The following is a 17803-nucleotide window of genomic DNA, read 5'->3' as shown; positions in this document are numbered from 1 at the left end:
AATATTAAAATTTTTGTAGGAAAAGGCTTGGAAGAAGTTCTAGGTTACACGTTGCAGAGGAACGAATTTAATGCTTGGAAAAATAATAAACAAAGATAAATAACTTCAATTTAAAAGTCGGGGATTAAGCATTGATTTGCTAATTGTGGACACTGTAAATGAAAAAAAAAAAAACATTGCAAATAGAACATAAACCATAATAATTCAAACTGATGGGAAAATTAACAGTTGGTTATTAACAAAGGAGGGAGGCGCGGTGGCCTAATGGTTAGCGCGCCGGACTCCGGAGCGAGCGTTCCGGGTTCGAGCCCTGGCCGGGGTCACTGTGTTGTGTTCTTGGGCAAGACACTTTACTCTCATAGTGCCTCTCTCCACCCAGGTGTATAAATGGGTACCGGCGAAATAATGCTGGGGGGTTCCCTGCGATGGACTAGCATCCCATCCAGGGGGGAGTAGAAATACTCCTAGCTGCTTAATGCTAAGGAAACCGGGATAAGCTCCGGCAGTATGCGCCACTTTGGCTCGAAGCTGACCTTATAAACAAAGGGCGGCCGAGGAATTGAACTCGGGACTGCTGGGAACAAATCCAGCTCGTGGAAGCAAGAAGGATTACAGTGCGACGCGCATTACTGTGGCCACCCAGCAAACTTTTTTACAAGTGTACTATTGTTATGTTATTATTTGTTTGCCGAACACACCTAATTGCAAAGTTGAATACGATCAAATGGATACTTGTCACATCCTATTTATCAATAAAACGCAGTGAAAACGTAAAATATTACAAGATGACACTTGTGAAAAAAGGTTTGTTTGGTGGCCACGGTAAGGCGTGTTGCACTGTAAACCAGGGATTTCCATATTCCAAATCTTACACTCTAAACTAGTCGACCACGTCGCTTTCTCGGAAATAGAAATAGCAAACTGTTTGTTCATCGTTGTCAGAACTGTCCTTAAACACGACCTTGTCAATAAAGGGGCTAGACACAAAATTTTAGGAGAGGAATTAAAATATAAGTCGTCTGGTTCTCAAATGACAGGACTTACCACAAGCAGAAGTGAAGAAACATACCAAAAATAGAACAACCAGACTCTTCATTTTCTCTCTCAACGGTGGAAATTTAACTGGACTGCTTGTCTGGGCATAGAAAACAAAACTGACTGAAGATATTTGAATGAAATTAAAACGAGTCAACTAATAATTACACAACAAACAAGCTTAATGCAAGTGACGTTTTAAAAATCCTCGACACCTTTCTCTTATTTATTCTAAAATTCGCAGAAAATTGTAAAGGCACTTAACGATTGTAAAATTGTTTGAAAAGTTACAAAGCGAAATGAAAAAATACGTGCGAACTACGCCAGGATTTTCCGTGTGCATTTTCACGTTTCCACTGTTTAAGAAAGACAACAGCAAAGTTTTTGTTGGTAAATGCCATCTCAAATTGACAGCTATTTCTAATTTGCAAATTTACATGATAAAACAGTCGACTTTTTTTCAAGCGCTGTCCCAAGCCGTCATCTACGAGGTGGGAGAGGTCCTCGTGAGGAGCTAGAATCGAAAGGAAAAGCCTGGGTGCTAGGCTATATGGTCACAAGATCGACAACTTCAGCATGTGAGCTCGAGTTCGGATTCTTTTCTATTTTCAAAATTACATGTACATGAAGTAAAGGGAACCACTTTATCATCATCATTATCATTATCATCATCTTCATCATCGTCGTAATTATTTCTCTTCCCGCCATTTGGCGCATAAGGCCAAAATATTTCGCATTGCGAGATTTTTCCCAAAGTGAATAATTTTCGAGAGCTTCTTCACCCAACAAAACAGACCCTTGATTTCTGAGAAGCTTTTAACGATTTTCCCCAAAGGTTTTCCGAGTCTTGCTGTATTCATTGGGTTTTTTTGCATCTTATTAACCCGTGGAGAATTTTAAAAGTAGTTTGTCCAGAAGTCTGGTTTGGTTTGTCTCATTCTCATATAAGCATTTCACTTTTTAACTATAAATACCGAAGAAGGCAACTATATTTGAACTCCGGCCCACCATCAGCCCAAATCTAATGAAACCACGTACGTCTAGATTCTTATCATTAATTAAAATAGTAGTCATATCGGTTAACTTAGAGCCTAAAACCTCGCTTTCATGTTGCATATATAATGAGGGATGACGTCATCCGAGTTGGACCGGAAGTGAAAAGACCGGAAGTAACCTAATTTGCATAAAATGCGCGAAAAGGGTATCGGCAGTAGCCAATCAGATTGCAGGAGTATTGGAATGGACCAATCACAGAGCAGTATTTCTGCGCATGCGTAAACGGTCAAACCACGTGACTTAGGGGGTGATGACGTCATAGGAGTCGGTCCCAGGGTCGTCCGAGTGTCGGTCCCAGTCCCCGGACGGTGGGAATAAACTCGGCCCCAGTCCCCGCGCGGAAAAATCCGAAACTAGGTGTAAATAGGCGTAAAAGGGAAAACCACGTGACTTAGGGGTGTGATGACGTCATAGGAGTCGGCCCCAGGGTGTTTGGAGTGTCGGTCCTAGGCCCCGGACGGTAGAAATGAACTCGGTCCCAGTCCCCGCGCGGAAAAATCCGAAAATAGGTGTAAATAGGCGTAAAAGGGAAAACCACGTGACTTAGGGGTGTGATGACGTCATAGGAGTCGGCCCCAGGGTGTTTGGAGTGGCGGATCCAGGCCCCGGACGGTTAGAATGAACTCGGTTCCAGTCCTCGCGCGGAAAAAACGACAAGACAAGAAAATAGGTGTAAAAACAGGTTTTTTAATAACAGGTTTTTTATGTTAAGGTACAAGACACTAAAAAACGGTAACAAGTGGTCCTAAAGCCCCGGTAGTGTAACGGGTATCACTCCTGCCGCTGAGGTAGGCAATCGAGGTTCGAGTCCTCGCTGGGGATATTTTTTTTTCCTTGTGTCAATGTTCCCTAAGCCCTAGTGGCCGCGCACCCTGGGAATGAACGTGTACAAAGTTAGCAAGACCACCATCCTATAGCTATATATGGTTCACAAAGTGCCATACTGTCCTTGTGGTATCTGGAACTCAATACTTTGCACTAAACGCATGCGCAGATGAGTCTACATTGCTTTTTCTAGGTCGGCGATTCTGAGAAAACGCACGCTTGTCAAGCTATTTTTTTAAAAATCACGTGAGAGAGGGGGGATGAGGGGGTATCCCCCTTTCTCGGGTGTACTGGGAACGAGTAAGAGAGTTTTGTTTGTTTGCTCAAGTCGGTGATCGAATGCACATACGACAACATGTAAACGTTTAACCACGTCTTTATTGTGTTCAACAACATTAAAGTTTCAACTTTTTCTTGGCTTGCATGATTCGTTTGACAATGCGTTCCGTCATGGTTTTACTTCCAGGTAATTTGTTGATGGCTTTAATCATTTTCTCGTCGGCTTTCCACTTGTCCCTTAGATTCTTGGCGTGACTGTAATCGATGTCGTGCTGTTTGGCGATCTTGTCTAATCGATTGATGCCCGGGTCCCCGCGTTTCAATCGCTTGGCCAATTTGGTTCCGGGACCCATGTACTGATAACCGGGCCAGTGAAATTCGATTCCAGTCTTCCCGAGCCACTTCTGAATGTCGATCCCACGTCCGCGTTGTCGTCGCCGTGTCGTCTTTTTTTCAGTCCTCTTCTTCTTGGTCTTCGTCATACTCCAATTTTCGTCTCAACTTTTTGCCTTTGGCCCAATCTTCCCAACCGGGTAATGGTTTCAGTTTCTCGGCTTCCGTTTTTCGCACAGCTGGCTTTTTCCTCGTCTTTAGTTTCTCTTCTAAACTCTTGAATCTCTCTGCCAATGTCGGTTTGCCCGCAGGTGCCGTTTTTGCTTTCTTTGTCGCCTTCGGGGTGACTGTGGGAGGTGATTTCTTGGCACTCCCTTTTATGAGTTGTTTCAACATGGTCTCCACGGGTCCCGTCACCAAACCCACATTCTCCAACTCCTCCTCCTCCTCCTCCTCCGCTTCTTCGCCCGGCCGTCTGGCTGTTACTCCTCCCATGGGAAATTGACGTATCCGTTTGGTCAAACGAGCCCGTTCGGGAGCGAGAGGTTTCACTCGTGCCACGGCGATACCGTCGGGAACGGATTTATCTTTTAACAGCAAGTGACTTTCGGCTGCTATGCGAGCCGCTTTGTTCAACAATGCATTGTCCGTGATTTCGCCTTTGTAATATTGCACCAAACGATTCAAGTCTTTAGCGGGAACCATCACGACTTCCTCGGTCATCTTTGAAGTATTCTTCCAACAAGCTTTCGTAACACCCTTGCCAGTAACGAACTTCCTCTTCTAACTTGTCTATGCGCCTTTTCAAGTCGCTTCTCGATGTACACTTGTCGCTACACTCCTTGCACAGTACTAGGGTCTTTCCTTCCGGAGTCTCTTGCCTCTCTCGAATGCAATCTTCGCACTCTGCGTCGTATTTTAAAGCCAAATAGTCATGATTGACGCGGGCGTAGGCTTTGTGCCAATGGTCTGCTCTTTTTTCCCACTCTGCTTCTCTGTCCGCCGATTCGCGTAACATTTTCATCATTGTCTGGAGGGTGTTTTGCAGAGACATGCTTGGTAGATCTGTTGCAGTCCTTTCCAAAACCCGCTACCCTTCTGTGACAGGAGACCTTCTCGCCTTCTCTTCAACGAGTTTCTGCGCTTACCCAGTTCGCGCAAGACCTTCTTATATCGTCGCAGCTTGGCGGTGATCGGTGGACTGAGCGGAATGCGGTTCTTGAGCAAATTCAATACCATCTCACTCACGGCGTTGATCTGATCGGCGTTGGCGTGCTGTAACATCTCTTCTCGCTTGAACCGATTGGCTTCTCTCAGAATGCTCTCCAAGAACGGACGCTGTCGACGTAATCGATTCATACTTCCCACGGGGCTGGACGTCGGTTGTAACTACCGGTGACGCCCTTTGCCCCCATCCTCTTATAGCGTTTGTCCTTTCCCAATTTATAACCCAACTTGCCGGCAAACTTGAGTATGTCCAATAAACCCTCTCCTCTCCACACGGGTCCTCTTTTAGGTTGTTTTCGTCTTCTCCTTACTATCTTTCTTCTTCGCACCATCTTGTCACAGAATGCAGTCTGTTGTAACTACCGGTGACGCCCAATGCCCCCATCCTCTTATAGTGTTTTTATCTCTTTTTCTTTCGAGTGGCTGCATCCAAGGCTTTCTTTGCACCCCAACCTGCAGCACCCGATGCAGCACCCAAAGCGATTGCTTTTCCACCCGCGATCAAAGCTGGTATCAAGGCTGCTAAGGGTAAAATACCACCCTTCTGTCCTATTCTTCTCCTGCCAGCACGTCTCCGCCTTTGCGTCACACGTTTCTTTCTCCTCATGGTCCTATCGTCGTCGCGGTCTACGTCTATAATGATTTACATTATCCATTATCCCTTTAAATCCTTGACTGGCCAATTTACCACCCAACGTGAAGAATGTGGGTGAAGGACCCGAGAGAAACATGCTGGCCCCCTCGGCTATCTTGTCCACCAAACGATGTTTACGTCTCGCGAGAGCCCCACCTCGCTGCCTCTTTCTTCTGGCCTTACGTTTCGTTCTTCCCATCCTACCATAACTGTCACTTCAGACGGGGGTACCTTCGGATTTATCGTGAAAAATTGTCGTTCGTACGCTTGCACGTACTTGTCGGCCAAAGGTGGTGCGAAATCGATGATCGTGTCATCTAGAGTTTGCATCTTGATCAAGAATCCTTCTAGTTCGTCCATCGGAAGACCGCGCGCGTACGTTCTCAATTCGATCAACGTCTTGTCGTAGGTGGTGTAGGCAAAACGACATACGTCCACTTTGAACGAATATTTCTTGAAATCGTTCCAGCCCTTGACGACAGTCCCAGCTGAAGTTAGGCATGCCACAATAACACTATTTTCTGTAAGGGAACCCGCAATGATACCCGCTGCCACGATGAATAAAGCCAAAGCGTTCAATGAAGCATGACACCACTTAAAATGGTAAAACATTTGACGATGACACCACCACTTTTTGTGGTAAAAGGTATACAATCCGTCCAATCTGTGTAACAGGTCTGGATCCAAGTTCGTCTTCGACCCGTTTAGTAGGGACATCTTTAATGGCTCACTCTCGTCGAGGTACGACGAACGGTCGGTCGTCCCCCGTCTTTATAGGTCGTAGTGATGGTGTTTGTCGTGGTGATGCCTGCGATGCGACGTCCAGCCGCCACTTGACGTTGATCGTTTAACAGCATTTGCAATTGACGTTGCATGTCGTCTTGATTCAATCGGTGTGGACCACCCGTTAGCGTTCCTTGACCTGCAGGTACGTTGGACCTCGAGGAAGCAGGAGTGGTGGATCTCAAAGTCCCCGTACCCACTGCAGGAGACGGTAATTGATCCAAGTACCGTCTTAGGACTATGGGGTCGATTCGATCCAATGTCTGTTCCAATCCCCCTCGGTTGACGTTGATGATCGGAATGGCACTAGGACTGGTTCCTACTCCTGCTGGCGAATGTCTTGACATGTTTTTCTAGCTCTCTCTTCTAGTGTCTGGATCAATTCGCTGAAGTAAGTCTCGTTATATTCTCTCACGAATTTCCACATCTGTCGCTTTTCGGCCAAATGTAGCACGGTTTGCATGGCGTCGTAGTCCATGTCCTCTTCTCTCATACGCTCGAAATGACGACTGCACAGGTCCAAGAACGCGAGCCACACGTGATCGTTACGTACGAACATCTCGAACGAATCTGTAACATCTCATGCATCCCTCGCCTTTTAAGAGGTGGCTAAAAATCCGTCTGTCGTCGCCACTGGCAGGGTGTAGATCCAATACCATGTAACCAAAGGGTCTTTCCGTCGTCTTGGTGTAGACGTCCATCACATCTTGCCATCGGGAGGGAAACGCTTGTAACAGTAAATTCCTCATGCCCAATTGATCGCGAGGGTTCTTGAAAGCCACGATGTAATGCGCATTTCGAGAAATGCTCTTGGCGTATTTTCCCGGCGGAAACATGTCTTGACACAAGTACAGGACGGTGATGTTCCTGTGGTGGGAAAGTTTGGTGAACAGATCCAATACTCTCTTGTCGTTTCCTCCTTCTTCCATCAGATCGTCCAATACCATCACCCCTCCACGGGGAAACCATTTGGTCAAATCTACTTCTTCGGGAATCCCTTCGTGAAATTTCACGCCTCGCTTTTTCATGTTCGCGAAACCGTCTTGCCAAGCCCCAAAACAGTAATGAATGGTCTCAGGGGGTGTACTAAACAACTCTTTTGAGTGATTCAAAAGTACCGACTCGGTAAAACAAGTCTTTCCGCAGCTAGAGGGGCCCACGATCAAAATGCTAGAGGGCATCCGAAAGCTAAAGGCTTCACCGCGCTCCATGGCGAAAATGACGTTCGTCAAAAAACGAGCAATGATATAAGCATGTTGCAGAAAAAAAGTCTGCAACGAACCTCGAGCGACAGACGACACACACCTTATTCATTCCAACGTTTTTATTTGTCATCTCACAACAACAAGTGTCTTACACCGCAGAGAGACGGTTCACAATCCTGATGGTATTCCATCTTACAAATTTTGTGCCACGACCTTTCCTTCGAGATCAATTGCTTCAACATTTGCCCAACTTTATGATCATTGTACACGTAATCGTGTTTCTTGAATCTCGCTTCGAATTGACTCATGCTACGTCCTTCGGCCCTATCGATGAGATACATCAACGCGTAATCGCCGCAGCTCTGACTGTACAACGATTGTAGACTCTGTCCGTTGCGCTCCACGTACTTCCAATGATCGTCCAACCAATTTTGCAACGGTTGCGCCGTCTGGTACACCTCCAGGGGTAAGGCGTAACTGTCCAACACTTCGCACACGTTTCCATTCGTCCACAGCGCGATCCAATGCCGACCGCGCATGTAGTGAGGATCGGTGTTGACGATGTACCCGCGGGCTTCCGTCTTGAGTGGTTTTCGAGGTAATCGATCGCAGGCCACTGTCCCGTAAAAGTAAGGTTTCAACGAAGGGTGATGTCTGGCCAACTGATCCAACTGCACGTTATTCAAAGTCACTTTTTCCATCACTAACGCTGGTACACGTCGTACAACACGGCTTTGTTCTTGTCTATCTCCAAGAGATTCTCAAACTCTCCGTACACGATGATGGTCAAGTTCACAGCTGGGTTGGCTCCAAAGTTCAGCTCTATTAGTAGATTTCCGGCTTGCTTGGGGTTCATCCTGTAACTGTCCACGCATCCGTTGGCCACGTTGTCGAACACGAACAACGTGCAATTCTTTCCTTGTCCCCAATCGTCACCTCTCACCATGTTTCCTTGCTGCTTGCACAGGCATCCGGTGGCTTGCAAGAAACGGTGGTACCCTCTGAGATCTTTGGTGGCATCGTTGTGAACCAGTTCTAGCGTCTCGTAAGGATACTCTTCTCCTCCCACGAGTTGTTTTATGCTGCTCATTCCAAACTTCTGAAAACAGAAGGGATCGTTGACCACGTTCCCGGTGAAGGCTGTGGACAGTACCATACCCACGATCACGCGGTTGGGAATTCTTCCTTGGAACAAGTTGGTGCATTCGTACCGTCGTTGATCTCCCTGCATGTTGAAGGTCCGAATCTCGCTTCTCACGGTCGGGTAACTCACCACTTGACTCTTGGTGGTCATCTCATCCATCAGTCTCCTGTACGTCGTGGGATTGAGACGCACTTGACACAGGTACATTCGAACTTTGACTTCCTCGGCCGTCAACTTTCCTGCCAGACCCACTCCGTTCAAGAACACGTCGGGAGAATTGAAGTACATCTGTATTCCTATCTGCACTCTGGGTACCAACAACTTGCTCAGATGAAACACTTCGATGAGGGGTTTGAAACGCAACACGTGTCGCTTGCCTTCCGTGTAATTGGCTTGTTCTGTTTTAGAGTTCTTGAGAGCCTCCTTGTGATTGGCGGTCAGGGCTACATAGTCTGCGTGTCCAGCTCCAGCGTTGGCTGCAGTGTTCGTGTTATTGTCCGTCCACGTGGCTGGGAAATCGATATGATTGTACCATCCTTGAGGTTTCAAGATGGTTTCTCCATCACGTCTGTCGTAATTCAGCAACGTTTCCAAGAAGGCTCTGTAATGGTACGTGTCCGTCTGGGGACTGATGAGAGTACCGTTGAGACGCACGCTGATTTGCTTGAACAGAGAATGGGCTAGATTGTTGACGGGCCACAGCTTGTCGGCAGCTGCCACGTTCTCATCGTTGTCTTTCTTCAGTTGCAATTCTACCTCGAAGAAGCTACGGCTGAGATCGATGTAATCTTCTTGGGGGTCGATCTGAAACTCCACCGGATTGATGCCTGTGGTGTAGGTCTGAACGGGGACCATCCGATACGACGAGACGCTGACGTCTGTCGGTGGTACGGCGAATAGATCCAATCGAGGATTGGCCTCGCGTCTCGACTGCGGGTAGGCGCTCGAGATGGTTTCGGTCATCGTCTTCTCTTCCTTCTTCCACTGCGCTTCCGTAAGGTCTGTATCCAATCGTAGCCAGGAGGCTTTCTGACCTCGGGACCTATCCACCCGCCCTTTTGTACTTTTCGTCGTCGCCTCTTTTGTCCCAACAAGGCCTGGTTCAAAAGTGCCAGTGAGAATCCTTCTCCCCGTTGTCTGACGGGGGCGCGTTTGGATCGGACCAGTCTGGACGATCGCGAGTAAACGGGATTCATTTTTCGCCAAAGATGTCGTTCAGTTTTCTCTTGACGTTTCGTTCTATGACGTTTTTCAGTTTGCGTTTCACGACTCGTTTAGGACCACTCTTGGCTCCTTGACCCGCTTTACGAATGCGGTCCGCGACGCCGCGCCCACTCTTAAATCCTCTCACGGCTCCACCGAGAGACTCTCTCACGATGTCGGCCAAAAATCCGTTCCCCTCTTGAGGTGGAGGATCCGGTGTGAAACGCGTCAGGGCACCGCCTCTCATGTTCGCTTGATATGTAAGGTCACGATCGTGTTGCCTTCGCCAAAATCCACCAGTTTACCTGTAGTCTCGCTCACTTGCGTTTCAATAATGTCCACAATCTGGTTGCGGAGTGGAATATATTGTATGTGGAGAGGTTCAAAGTACTTGATCCCTTTTCCTTCACGTTGAAAGTGAATTTCCCGCAACAGATCCGTGACTTGATTTCCCACAACGGAACTACCACCCACATCTGAGTAAACGAAAAGCGTACGCGATGCATCTCCAATCACTTTTTGGAAGGCTCTGTTGAGTTTCACAAAGCGCCAGTTACAATAGCAACTCAAGAAAAGCTGTCCATTCTCAACAACCCAGAAATTTTTCTTGCCCTCTCCAAAATCATCCACGTCTATGGGATCGGGTATCGTAGCGTGGTGGCATTCCGGCTTCAGGTTCGGCCCGAGAAACACGTTTTCTTTCTCGTTCTTTTTTACCCATCCCATGTCAAAGGCCAAATCCTCGTTGAAAGACATGTAGTATGGGACGCCTTCAGTTTTCACTTCCGAGACGTCCAAGTTCGAGTTGTCGAGGACTAGCTCTTCACCTTCCCACTTGAAAGTATATTCCCACTCCTTTCCATTATCTGGCGACTTGGTCAAGTCTCCCACGATACGCTTGTATTCTTTGACTTGATCGAACTTGAAGACTAGGGCTTTCATGAAACTGAGGCCATCCACGATGTTGTCGTCATATAGAATGTCCTGGAACGTCAGATCGGTGGTCACCGACTTGCTTTGCACGCGACCCTCCTTGTCTTTGCGCTTGAGCATCCACTGGGCACTCAAGAGAGGAAACTTGAACGACTTAAAGCGAGTTAAGTCGATGCTGGCATCTGGCACGGAAATGCTACTCAATCCCACTTTCCAACCGGTTCCTTCCAATCGTAGCGGGTGAGGTAATCGCACCTTGAAAGAGTTTGCTCTATTCTCTGGAAACTCGGTTCCGCTGCTGTGACTGGGTAACGTGACGTAAAATCCTTCCTCGTGGCTCATGATTTTTTTAGAGCCGTCTTCTCGATCCAGCTGTCGTACTTGTCTGGCCAGCCTTTCCAGTGCACCAAGACTTTATTTCCTTTTCGTTTGACGATCTTGTCCACCCTGAAGACATCGTCGTCGGACACTGCGACTTTTTGTAGATCTTCCTTGTAAAACGTACCGCGAAGGGGGGTGTCGTCCAACTCTTGGATCTTGTAAGTCGTGACGGGTGGTCCCCGACGCACCTCTCGTATCACAAACACTTCTTCGGTCCAGCCGGGTAAATACCCTTTCTCGAACGTGCGAAATTTCTTGTTCAATCTCACGCGTTCTCCTACTTTTAGCGGGGTTTTTCGTTCTCTTTTACCCGACGACAATCTCTTCGCGTACAGACGTTCCCACACTTTTCCTTCGTTGCTCGCATTCACTGTCTCGGGGCTGGTGCCGATGCTACGATGGTGGGATCCGTTGTAACCTTTCACCAAGGCCTGGAGTACGGGTAGGTAACTGAGCGTGTTCTTGGCGGTAAAGTATCGGTACATGCGTTCCTTGAGAGTGCGGTTGAAGCGTTCCACGGTGCTGGCTTTGGTATCTCCGGCCGTGGAAAAGTGGTGGATGCCTTCCCGTTTCATCAACGCGGCAAACGTCTTGTTGTAAAATTCTTTCCCGTCGTCGGTCTGTAGGTTCTGAGGTTTGCGTCCATCGGCTCGTTTCAAAATCTTGGCAAAGGCGTCCGACACCGTTTTTCCCGTCTTGTCTTTTAGGGGTTCCACCCAGGCATATTTAGACAAGACGTCGATCACGTTGAGTAGATATCTGTGACCCTTGTTGTATTTGGACAACGGTTGCGTTTCCACTAAATCGGCTACCCACTGTTGGTCGACGTTAAACACCAGGACCGGTAACGCGGCGAAACGACGTCTGCGCGGTTTGTGAAGGGTATAACCCAAATCGCGCTCCAATACTTTTTTGGCTGTGTCGACGGATATCTTGTGCGATTTGGCGAATCTTGTTATCCCACCCAAGCTACCCGGTTGACTGGGATCGTGGTAGTCCGAAAGTATTTTTTCATCCTTTTTCAGCTTCTTTGGCATGTCGACGACGCTCTGATCACCCTCATATAAGTGCCGTGTAATTTATGAGCTGCTTCTTCGATCGTGGTCGGATGAAGTTTGTAAATAGAAGCAAACAGCTCGGCTGGATCCTTGAAATGTCTCAACCATAATATAAACGGTATCAATCTGAAATAGTTGTTTTCTATGTGAGTGGCTTCGAACACTCTCAAGGGGGAGTCACTTCTATCTTCCGGTATATCTATACCCCTCCCAAATTCAGCATACGCTTTCTCGCACAATCTTTTCAACCACTCCCACTTTCCATACAGATCCATGACAAATGAACTTTTATTTCAAAACATCAATTTAAATAGCCTGCATCAATAAATATGTTATCAAAAGATTTTGTACATGTTTCGCAACTTCTAGGTCTCCACAGTTTGGCTTTTTGGTAGTCGTCGCCCAGGTAAGCTTCGTCTTTATCCATGGCGCAACGGTTGCAGAGATCTCTGTCTAACAGTCTATCCGCTATTTCTTGCCAGCGATTGCTTTCTAGGCGTTGCAATTTTACTTGAGTTGCCAGTTGGTTGCACAGTTCTTCGTACGTGTTTGCGTCGACCGTGATGGGTTGTTTCAAGTAAGTAGACAATGTCTGGCTTAGGGCTACACTCGCTCTCAACGGGGCGATGAGATCTTCTAAACCACTCCGTTCGTCAAAGTCGCAGACGTTCGCGTTCAACCAGAACGAGACGCCGTTGCCAATGGGCGGCGGTTTGCGAGACGTCGCGAAGAAAAAGGTTCGCTGCAATGGCACGTAGACAAATTCATTCCAATGTCTATCCCAGAGATAACCGTGCCCAATGTCTTTGAGGGTCGTTAGGACGGCTCCCTTCCAGTGAGGGTTCTCTTTGAGCCATTCACTTTCGGTGACGCGGTTTTTGGCACACCCGCGCTCTTTCACCATGTCCTCGAAGACATAGACTCTCCTTGGAATGTTTTCGGGTATGGTGGTGGGAAAGTCTAACGACAACACAGTGATTCCCGTGTCGGTGTGGATCTTTTTTTCTAGCTTTGTACAATTGGTGTAGAAGAGGCGTTTTTCCAGGTCCATCCAGTTTTCTCTCGTACCCATGTCACTGCTCTTGGCTTGCTTCGGCCGAACCTTTGTGTAATGCACTCTCGAGATCGCACATCCAATGCTCTTGACACTGCATAAACGTGTAGCCGGCTTCCATGCCACGTTTCGCGCGCTCCAATAGGTAATCTTCGTCCGATTGATAATCGCCCCTTTTTAGATCCCTATAGTAAGGCAATGGTTCCCAGTCCTTGGGATCTCCTTGTACAAAGACACCGTTGACTTGTGGGGTTTGAGTTTGAGTTTGGCTGGAATCGCTCTCTGTGCTTTCCATCGCTATAACTGAGTCGACAAATGGACGCGCAGCTCTTTTTATACGTTGGATGACGTCACCTGGGTCATTGCCGGTTGGTCGGAAGAGGTCACGTGTTACCTCTCTGGTTGGTTCGTGCGTATTGACGTCATCCGAGAGTAGAGTATAAAAGCGCCGTGTTGTCTCCTGTTAGTCCTCAGTTGGAGCATCGAGAGCACCATGGACGTAGCAGAACCCAAAAAAAAGCGACAGAGGAGAGGGACTGGAAACCCCAAGAAACCCAAAGTCCCCCGTAAAAAGAGACATCCTACAAAGAAGAAGATGGAGTTCAAAGTGAAAGAGGAAGTGTTGGAGGAGGGTGAAATTTTCGACCCCGACCAGTTCTTACAACAGACCTTTGACGACACGGAGCGCGACCCGGTTTGCCCCGTCCACAAAGAACCGCTGACCAAGAGAATGACGGACGGGGGATGGGAGTTCTACTTTTGCCCCCACACGAGCGAAGGCACCATCTGTTTCATTTGCACCGGTAGCGCCCACATTGACCAGTACGTGGTGGCGGTCAATCAACAGTTACCGGCTTACTATTATTGGAACATGGATAAGATGAAATGTTACTGCAACGAGAGTCTCATTCTGAGCATGTCGAAATCAGAGAGCAACCCGGACAGGATCTACCTCAAGTGCAGAAAGGGTAAATGCCGGTTCTTCCAATGGGCAGACAGTGTTCCGTTTGGCAAGATCAAAGCCTGGCTGGAAGGAAAGGAATATGTGGGAAACGAGGATCCCCTCTACTCGAGAAGGTCTGGACTGGACTCTAGGGACGAATTTGGATACCCCAGAAGAGGACAAGACGTGGTGGATAGACCGCAACGAATTCTGGATGGGAGACCCGCCTTCAAAGTACAACACTACCCACCCCCGGTCAAGGATTGGATTGGTGATCTTCCCTTGGACGAGTCATTGGTCAAACAGTGTCAAGAGCAAAAGTTTTGGGTGGATGGAGAAGGGAAAATTATTCTTCCCCCGGAATTGGCTGGCGTGAAGTACGACTCGGATGAAGAGAAAATGCTGAGAAATCAACTGTATCTGAGATGCATTTCCCAGAAACAATATCCTAATTTGGATCATTGAGATTTACAGCTTAAACATTTTCATATATTTTCTACGTCAAGCATCAGAGTGCAGTTGGCTCTGGCATGACTCCGGAAAACGTGTGCATGATCTTGGACTTGGAAGGTTACTTTGTGGAGAAGACGTTTCGAGTACGCGAGTTGGGTTATTACACTTGGCAAGAAAAGTTCGGACGCCATGCTTTCTACATGAGAATGTCGTGGTGCAACTTATCTTCCAGAGACAGAAAAACCGTGTCTTACGTCAAATACAACGTGCACGGACTGACGTATCAACCCAGAAAGGAAGAAAAGGCCTACGAGTATGACAGGGTGGAGGAAGTGATGTGGGATTTGTACGAGGAGACCAAAACCCCCGAGAGAACCGTGGTGGCTTACAAGGGAGGACACGTAGAAAGAGACTTGTTGAACAAACTGAACATTCCTAGCGTGAATTTAGAACTGTACGGATGTCCGAAATACGACGTGTTGAAAGAGACAATTGTAGAACCTTTACCTAGTTGCGGTTTTCATCTATACGAAGGACATTGTCCAATGACCGAATGTCATGCTTTCTGGTTATGGTACCAGACTTTTGTTGTTAAATAAATTTAAAAATTGCTCTATGCCGAAACTGAATTACGAGAGTATGGGATTCAATCGCTTAAACAACAACAACAAATACCGCACGCTAAATTATATTTTTTTCGCGAACGGTGAAAATCACAACAAAGTCGATGACACTTGTGCTTAGAGTCCAAAAATATGAAATTTTCGGCTCAATAACATTCATCGAAATAATATCTTTTATGGTTGGACGTCCTTTTTGATTTAAGGGCCGAAAAAAAAAATTTCTCTTCGAGAAAAAACATTTGAACAACGGCCGAATGAACCACCTACAACAATTATATTTTTAGCGGCCGGTGAAAAATCACAACAAACTCGTTGACACACTTGTTTAGGGTGTAAAAATGTGAAGATCCGGCTCAATGACTTGCTTTGAGATTTACTAAAATAATATCATTCATGGTTGGACGTCCCTTTCATTTCAGGGCCGCAAAAACAAACAAACAACAAACGCATTTAAACAACAACAAACACCGTACGCTAAATTATATTTTTTCGCGAACGGTGAAAATCACAACAAAGTCGATGACACTTGTGCTTAGAGTCCAAAAATATGAAATTTTCGGCTCACTAACATTCATCGAAATAATATCATTCATGGTTAGACGTCCCTTTGATATAAGGGCCGCAAAAAAATTTTTTTCTTCGAGAAAAATGCATTTGAACAACGGCCAAACGAACCGCACGCTAAAATTATATTTTTTCGCGAACGGTAAAAAATCACAACAAAGTCGTTGACACACTTGTTTAGAGTCTAAAAATGTAAAAGAGTCGGCTCAATGCCTTGCTTTGCGTTTTACTAAATTAATACCATTCATGGTTGGACATCTCCTTGATTTAAGGGCCGAAACAAAAATTTTCCTCGAGAATAATGCATTTGAACAACGGTCAAATGAACTGAACGCTACAATTATATTTTTTCGCGACCGGTGAAAAAATCACAACAAAGTCGTTGACACACTTGTTTAGGATTTACAACGTTTAAGCTTCACTTCTAGGTGGCTAGGTTTTATTTTTTTCTGAATCATAGTGGGATGTTCCCTCGATTTTGAGACCGCGAAAAGAAAAGATGAAGGCGTTTGAAGTTGTTGTTGTTTTCGAAAGACATAACGACAACTGCGCGAGCAATTTCGCTTAAAAGAATAATTCAGTCCACCAAAAACGACTTGTTTATTCGTAAAGTTCGGTTTCTTCTTTTTTTGACCATAAACACAACTAGACCAAAAAACCTTGAACGAAATGAACGGGACTAAAACCTTCTTCTTCTTTACTATGCACGGTTCATGATGGCCGCACGAACAAAAACAAACCACTCGTCAAGATTTACAACGTAACCAAATTTATTTTTCGCAGTAAATACAATTTATCAAACGCTCTTCGTCTTGTACAGTAGAGTATGGAGACATTAGCTCACCTTAAAGCTTATATCCTTCTTGAAAAGAGCTGTAATCCGACAAGAAAACTTTGTCCGTTTTACTGTACTTTTCCGAGAATGAGCACACGCGGGTTCCTAGAATTCCGAGAATTCCGAGAAAGATTCTCCACGCGCGTGCGTCGGGATTTTTCCCTTGGGGAAAATCCCGTCAGCTTGGGAGTTTACCCTTGTGGGAAAAATCCCGTCACCTTGGGTGACATTGATCATGAGATTTCATTGGTTCATTCTGTACACGTCACCTCGATTGACCAATGGGAATACTAGAACCCAGTTCTTTTGGGATAGGAAAGTTGTATAAAACGCGCTACACTGCTAGAAAACTTCAGTTTTGCTGGCCCATGGGGGCCGAACAGGAAGAAGCCAGAAGAAGCAAGCAAGAAAGAAGACAAGCAAGAATAAAGCAAGCAAGAAAGAAGACAAGAAAGAAGAGGACATCGTGGTAAGAGAACCTTTCAGTCCTGAATTTTATTTTTATTTTTTTTCCGAGCAATGAGTGTCTTGGGTTTTCGGATTTGAAAATTGGATTTTTGTCGTTCGTCATAAAATTAATTGTATGACTGATAAATGCCTTTGACATATTAATGTGTAATGTTTTCGTTTTTGTAGTTGGACCTGTCTAACATGGGAGAAAATGGTTCAATTGAAGACATTGCGGTAAGTAAATTTTAAGTACTTGTTTGTGCAAGTAGCCGATTACTGATCGACAAGGTCGTAGTCATTTCATGGTTTAGGAGCCGACTACGTTCCTCCCTCCCTGCTTGCACGTGAGTTTATGAAGATGCTTGATTACAACAAACAACCCATCAATCATATCTGGCAATCCACAAGCCAATCAGAAGACCTGCTGTCAATCAAAATCTGTCAAACCTGTGAAATAGCTAGCATCTCGAGCCGGTATGTAATAGCCCAAATACAAACGTTGTGATCGGTTAGGTCGATAACATGTAATCTCGTTGTTAGAATAAATTAAAAAAGAAGCGTGTTGTTTTTCATTCTTCAAAATGTTTGAATCGTAGGAGTGGAGCAACGAGTGGAACGATGATGGTGAAGATATATTGGCGGACTCAGTTGATCAGACAGAGCGTCAATTGACCTACCAGGAACAGTTGGGGGGAAGTGCCGCCGCTAGTGAGCCGGGGAGGTTCCAGTTTAATTTAAATCCCTATGTGGACCGCGTAAGTGAAAGCATGGGCGTACGCGAACGT

At 46.2% G+C, this 17803-nt stretch overlaps 2 protein-coding genes and 1 long non-coding RNA gene across 3 annotated transcripts; 1 reads left to right on the top strand and 2 right to left on the bottom strand.

Annotated features, from left to right (window-relative positions):
- Positions 1-6484: 6484 nt before the first annotated feature.
- LOC144647012 (uncharacterized) lies at positions 6485-7409 on the bottom strand. Its single transcript, XM_078506751.1, has one exon. It carries the CDS (start codon positions 7381-7383, stop codon positions 6718-6720), a length of 666 nt encoding a protein of 221 aa, XP_078362877.1. The 5' UTR covers positions 7384-7409; the 3' UTR covers positions 6485-6717.
- Positions 7410-8080: 671 nt separating this feature from the next.
- LOC144647011 (uncharacterized protein F54H12.2-like) lies at positions 8081-8914 on the bottom strand. Its single transcript, XM_078506750.1, has one exon. The coding sequence runs from the start codon at positions 8807-8809 to the stop codon at positions 8081-8083; it is 729 nt and encodes a 242-aa protein (XP_078362876.1). The 5' UTR covers positions 8810-8914.
- Positions 8915-16936: 8022 nt separating this feature from the next.
- LOC144647534 (uncharacterized) lies at positions 16937-17697 on the top strand. The gene is made up of 3 exons (XR_013569603.1): positions 16937-17037; positions 17205-17252; positions 17615-17697. It is a non-coding gene; the product is annotated as an uncharacterized LOC144647534 (long non-coding RNA).
- The last annotated feature ends 106 nt before the right edge of the window (positions 17698-17803 follow it).

This window comes from Oculina patagonica, chromosome 3 (genome assembly GCF_052425735.1).
Source record: "Oculina patagonica isolate OP01 chromosome 3, crgOcupat, whole genome shotgun sequence".
Classification (NCBI taxonomy): Eukaryota; Metazoa; Cnidaria; class Anthozoa; order Scleractinia; family Oculinidae; genus Oculina; species Oculina patagonica.
The sequence above is the reverse complement of the archived record's forward strand: the minus strand, read 5'-3'. Positions and strand labels throughout refer to the sequence as shown.

Excerpts from the sequence above, each read along its gene's own strand:
- LOC144647012 (XM_078506751.1), bottom strand. The coding sequence starts at position 7,383 with ATGGAGCGCGGTGAAGCCTTTAGCTTTCGGATGCCCTCTAGCATTTTG.
- LOC144647011 (XM_078506750.1), bottom strand. The coding sequence starts at position 8,809 with ATGTACTTCAATTCTCCCGACGTGTTCTTGAACGGAGTGGGTCTGGCA.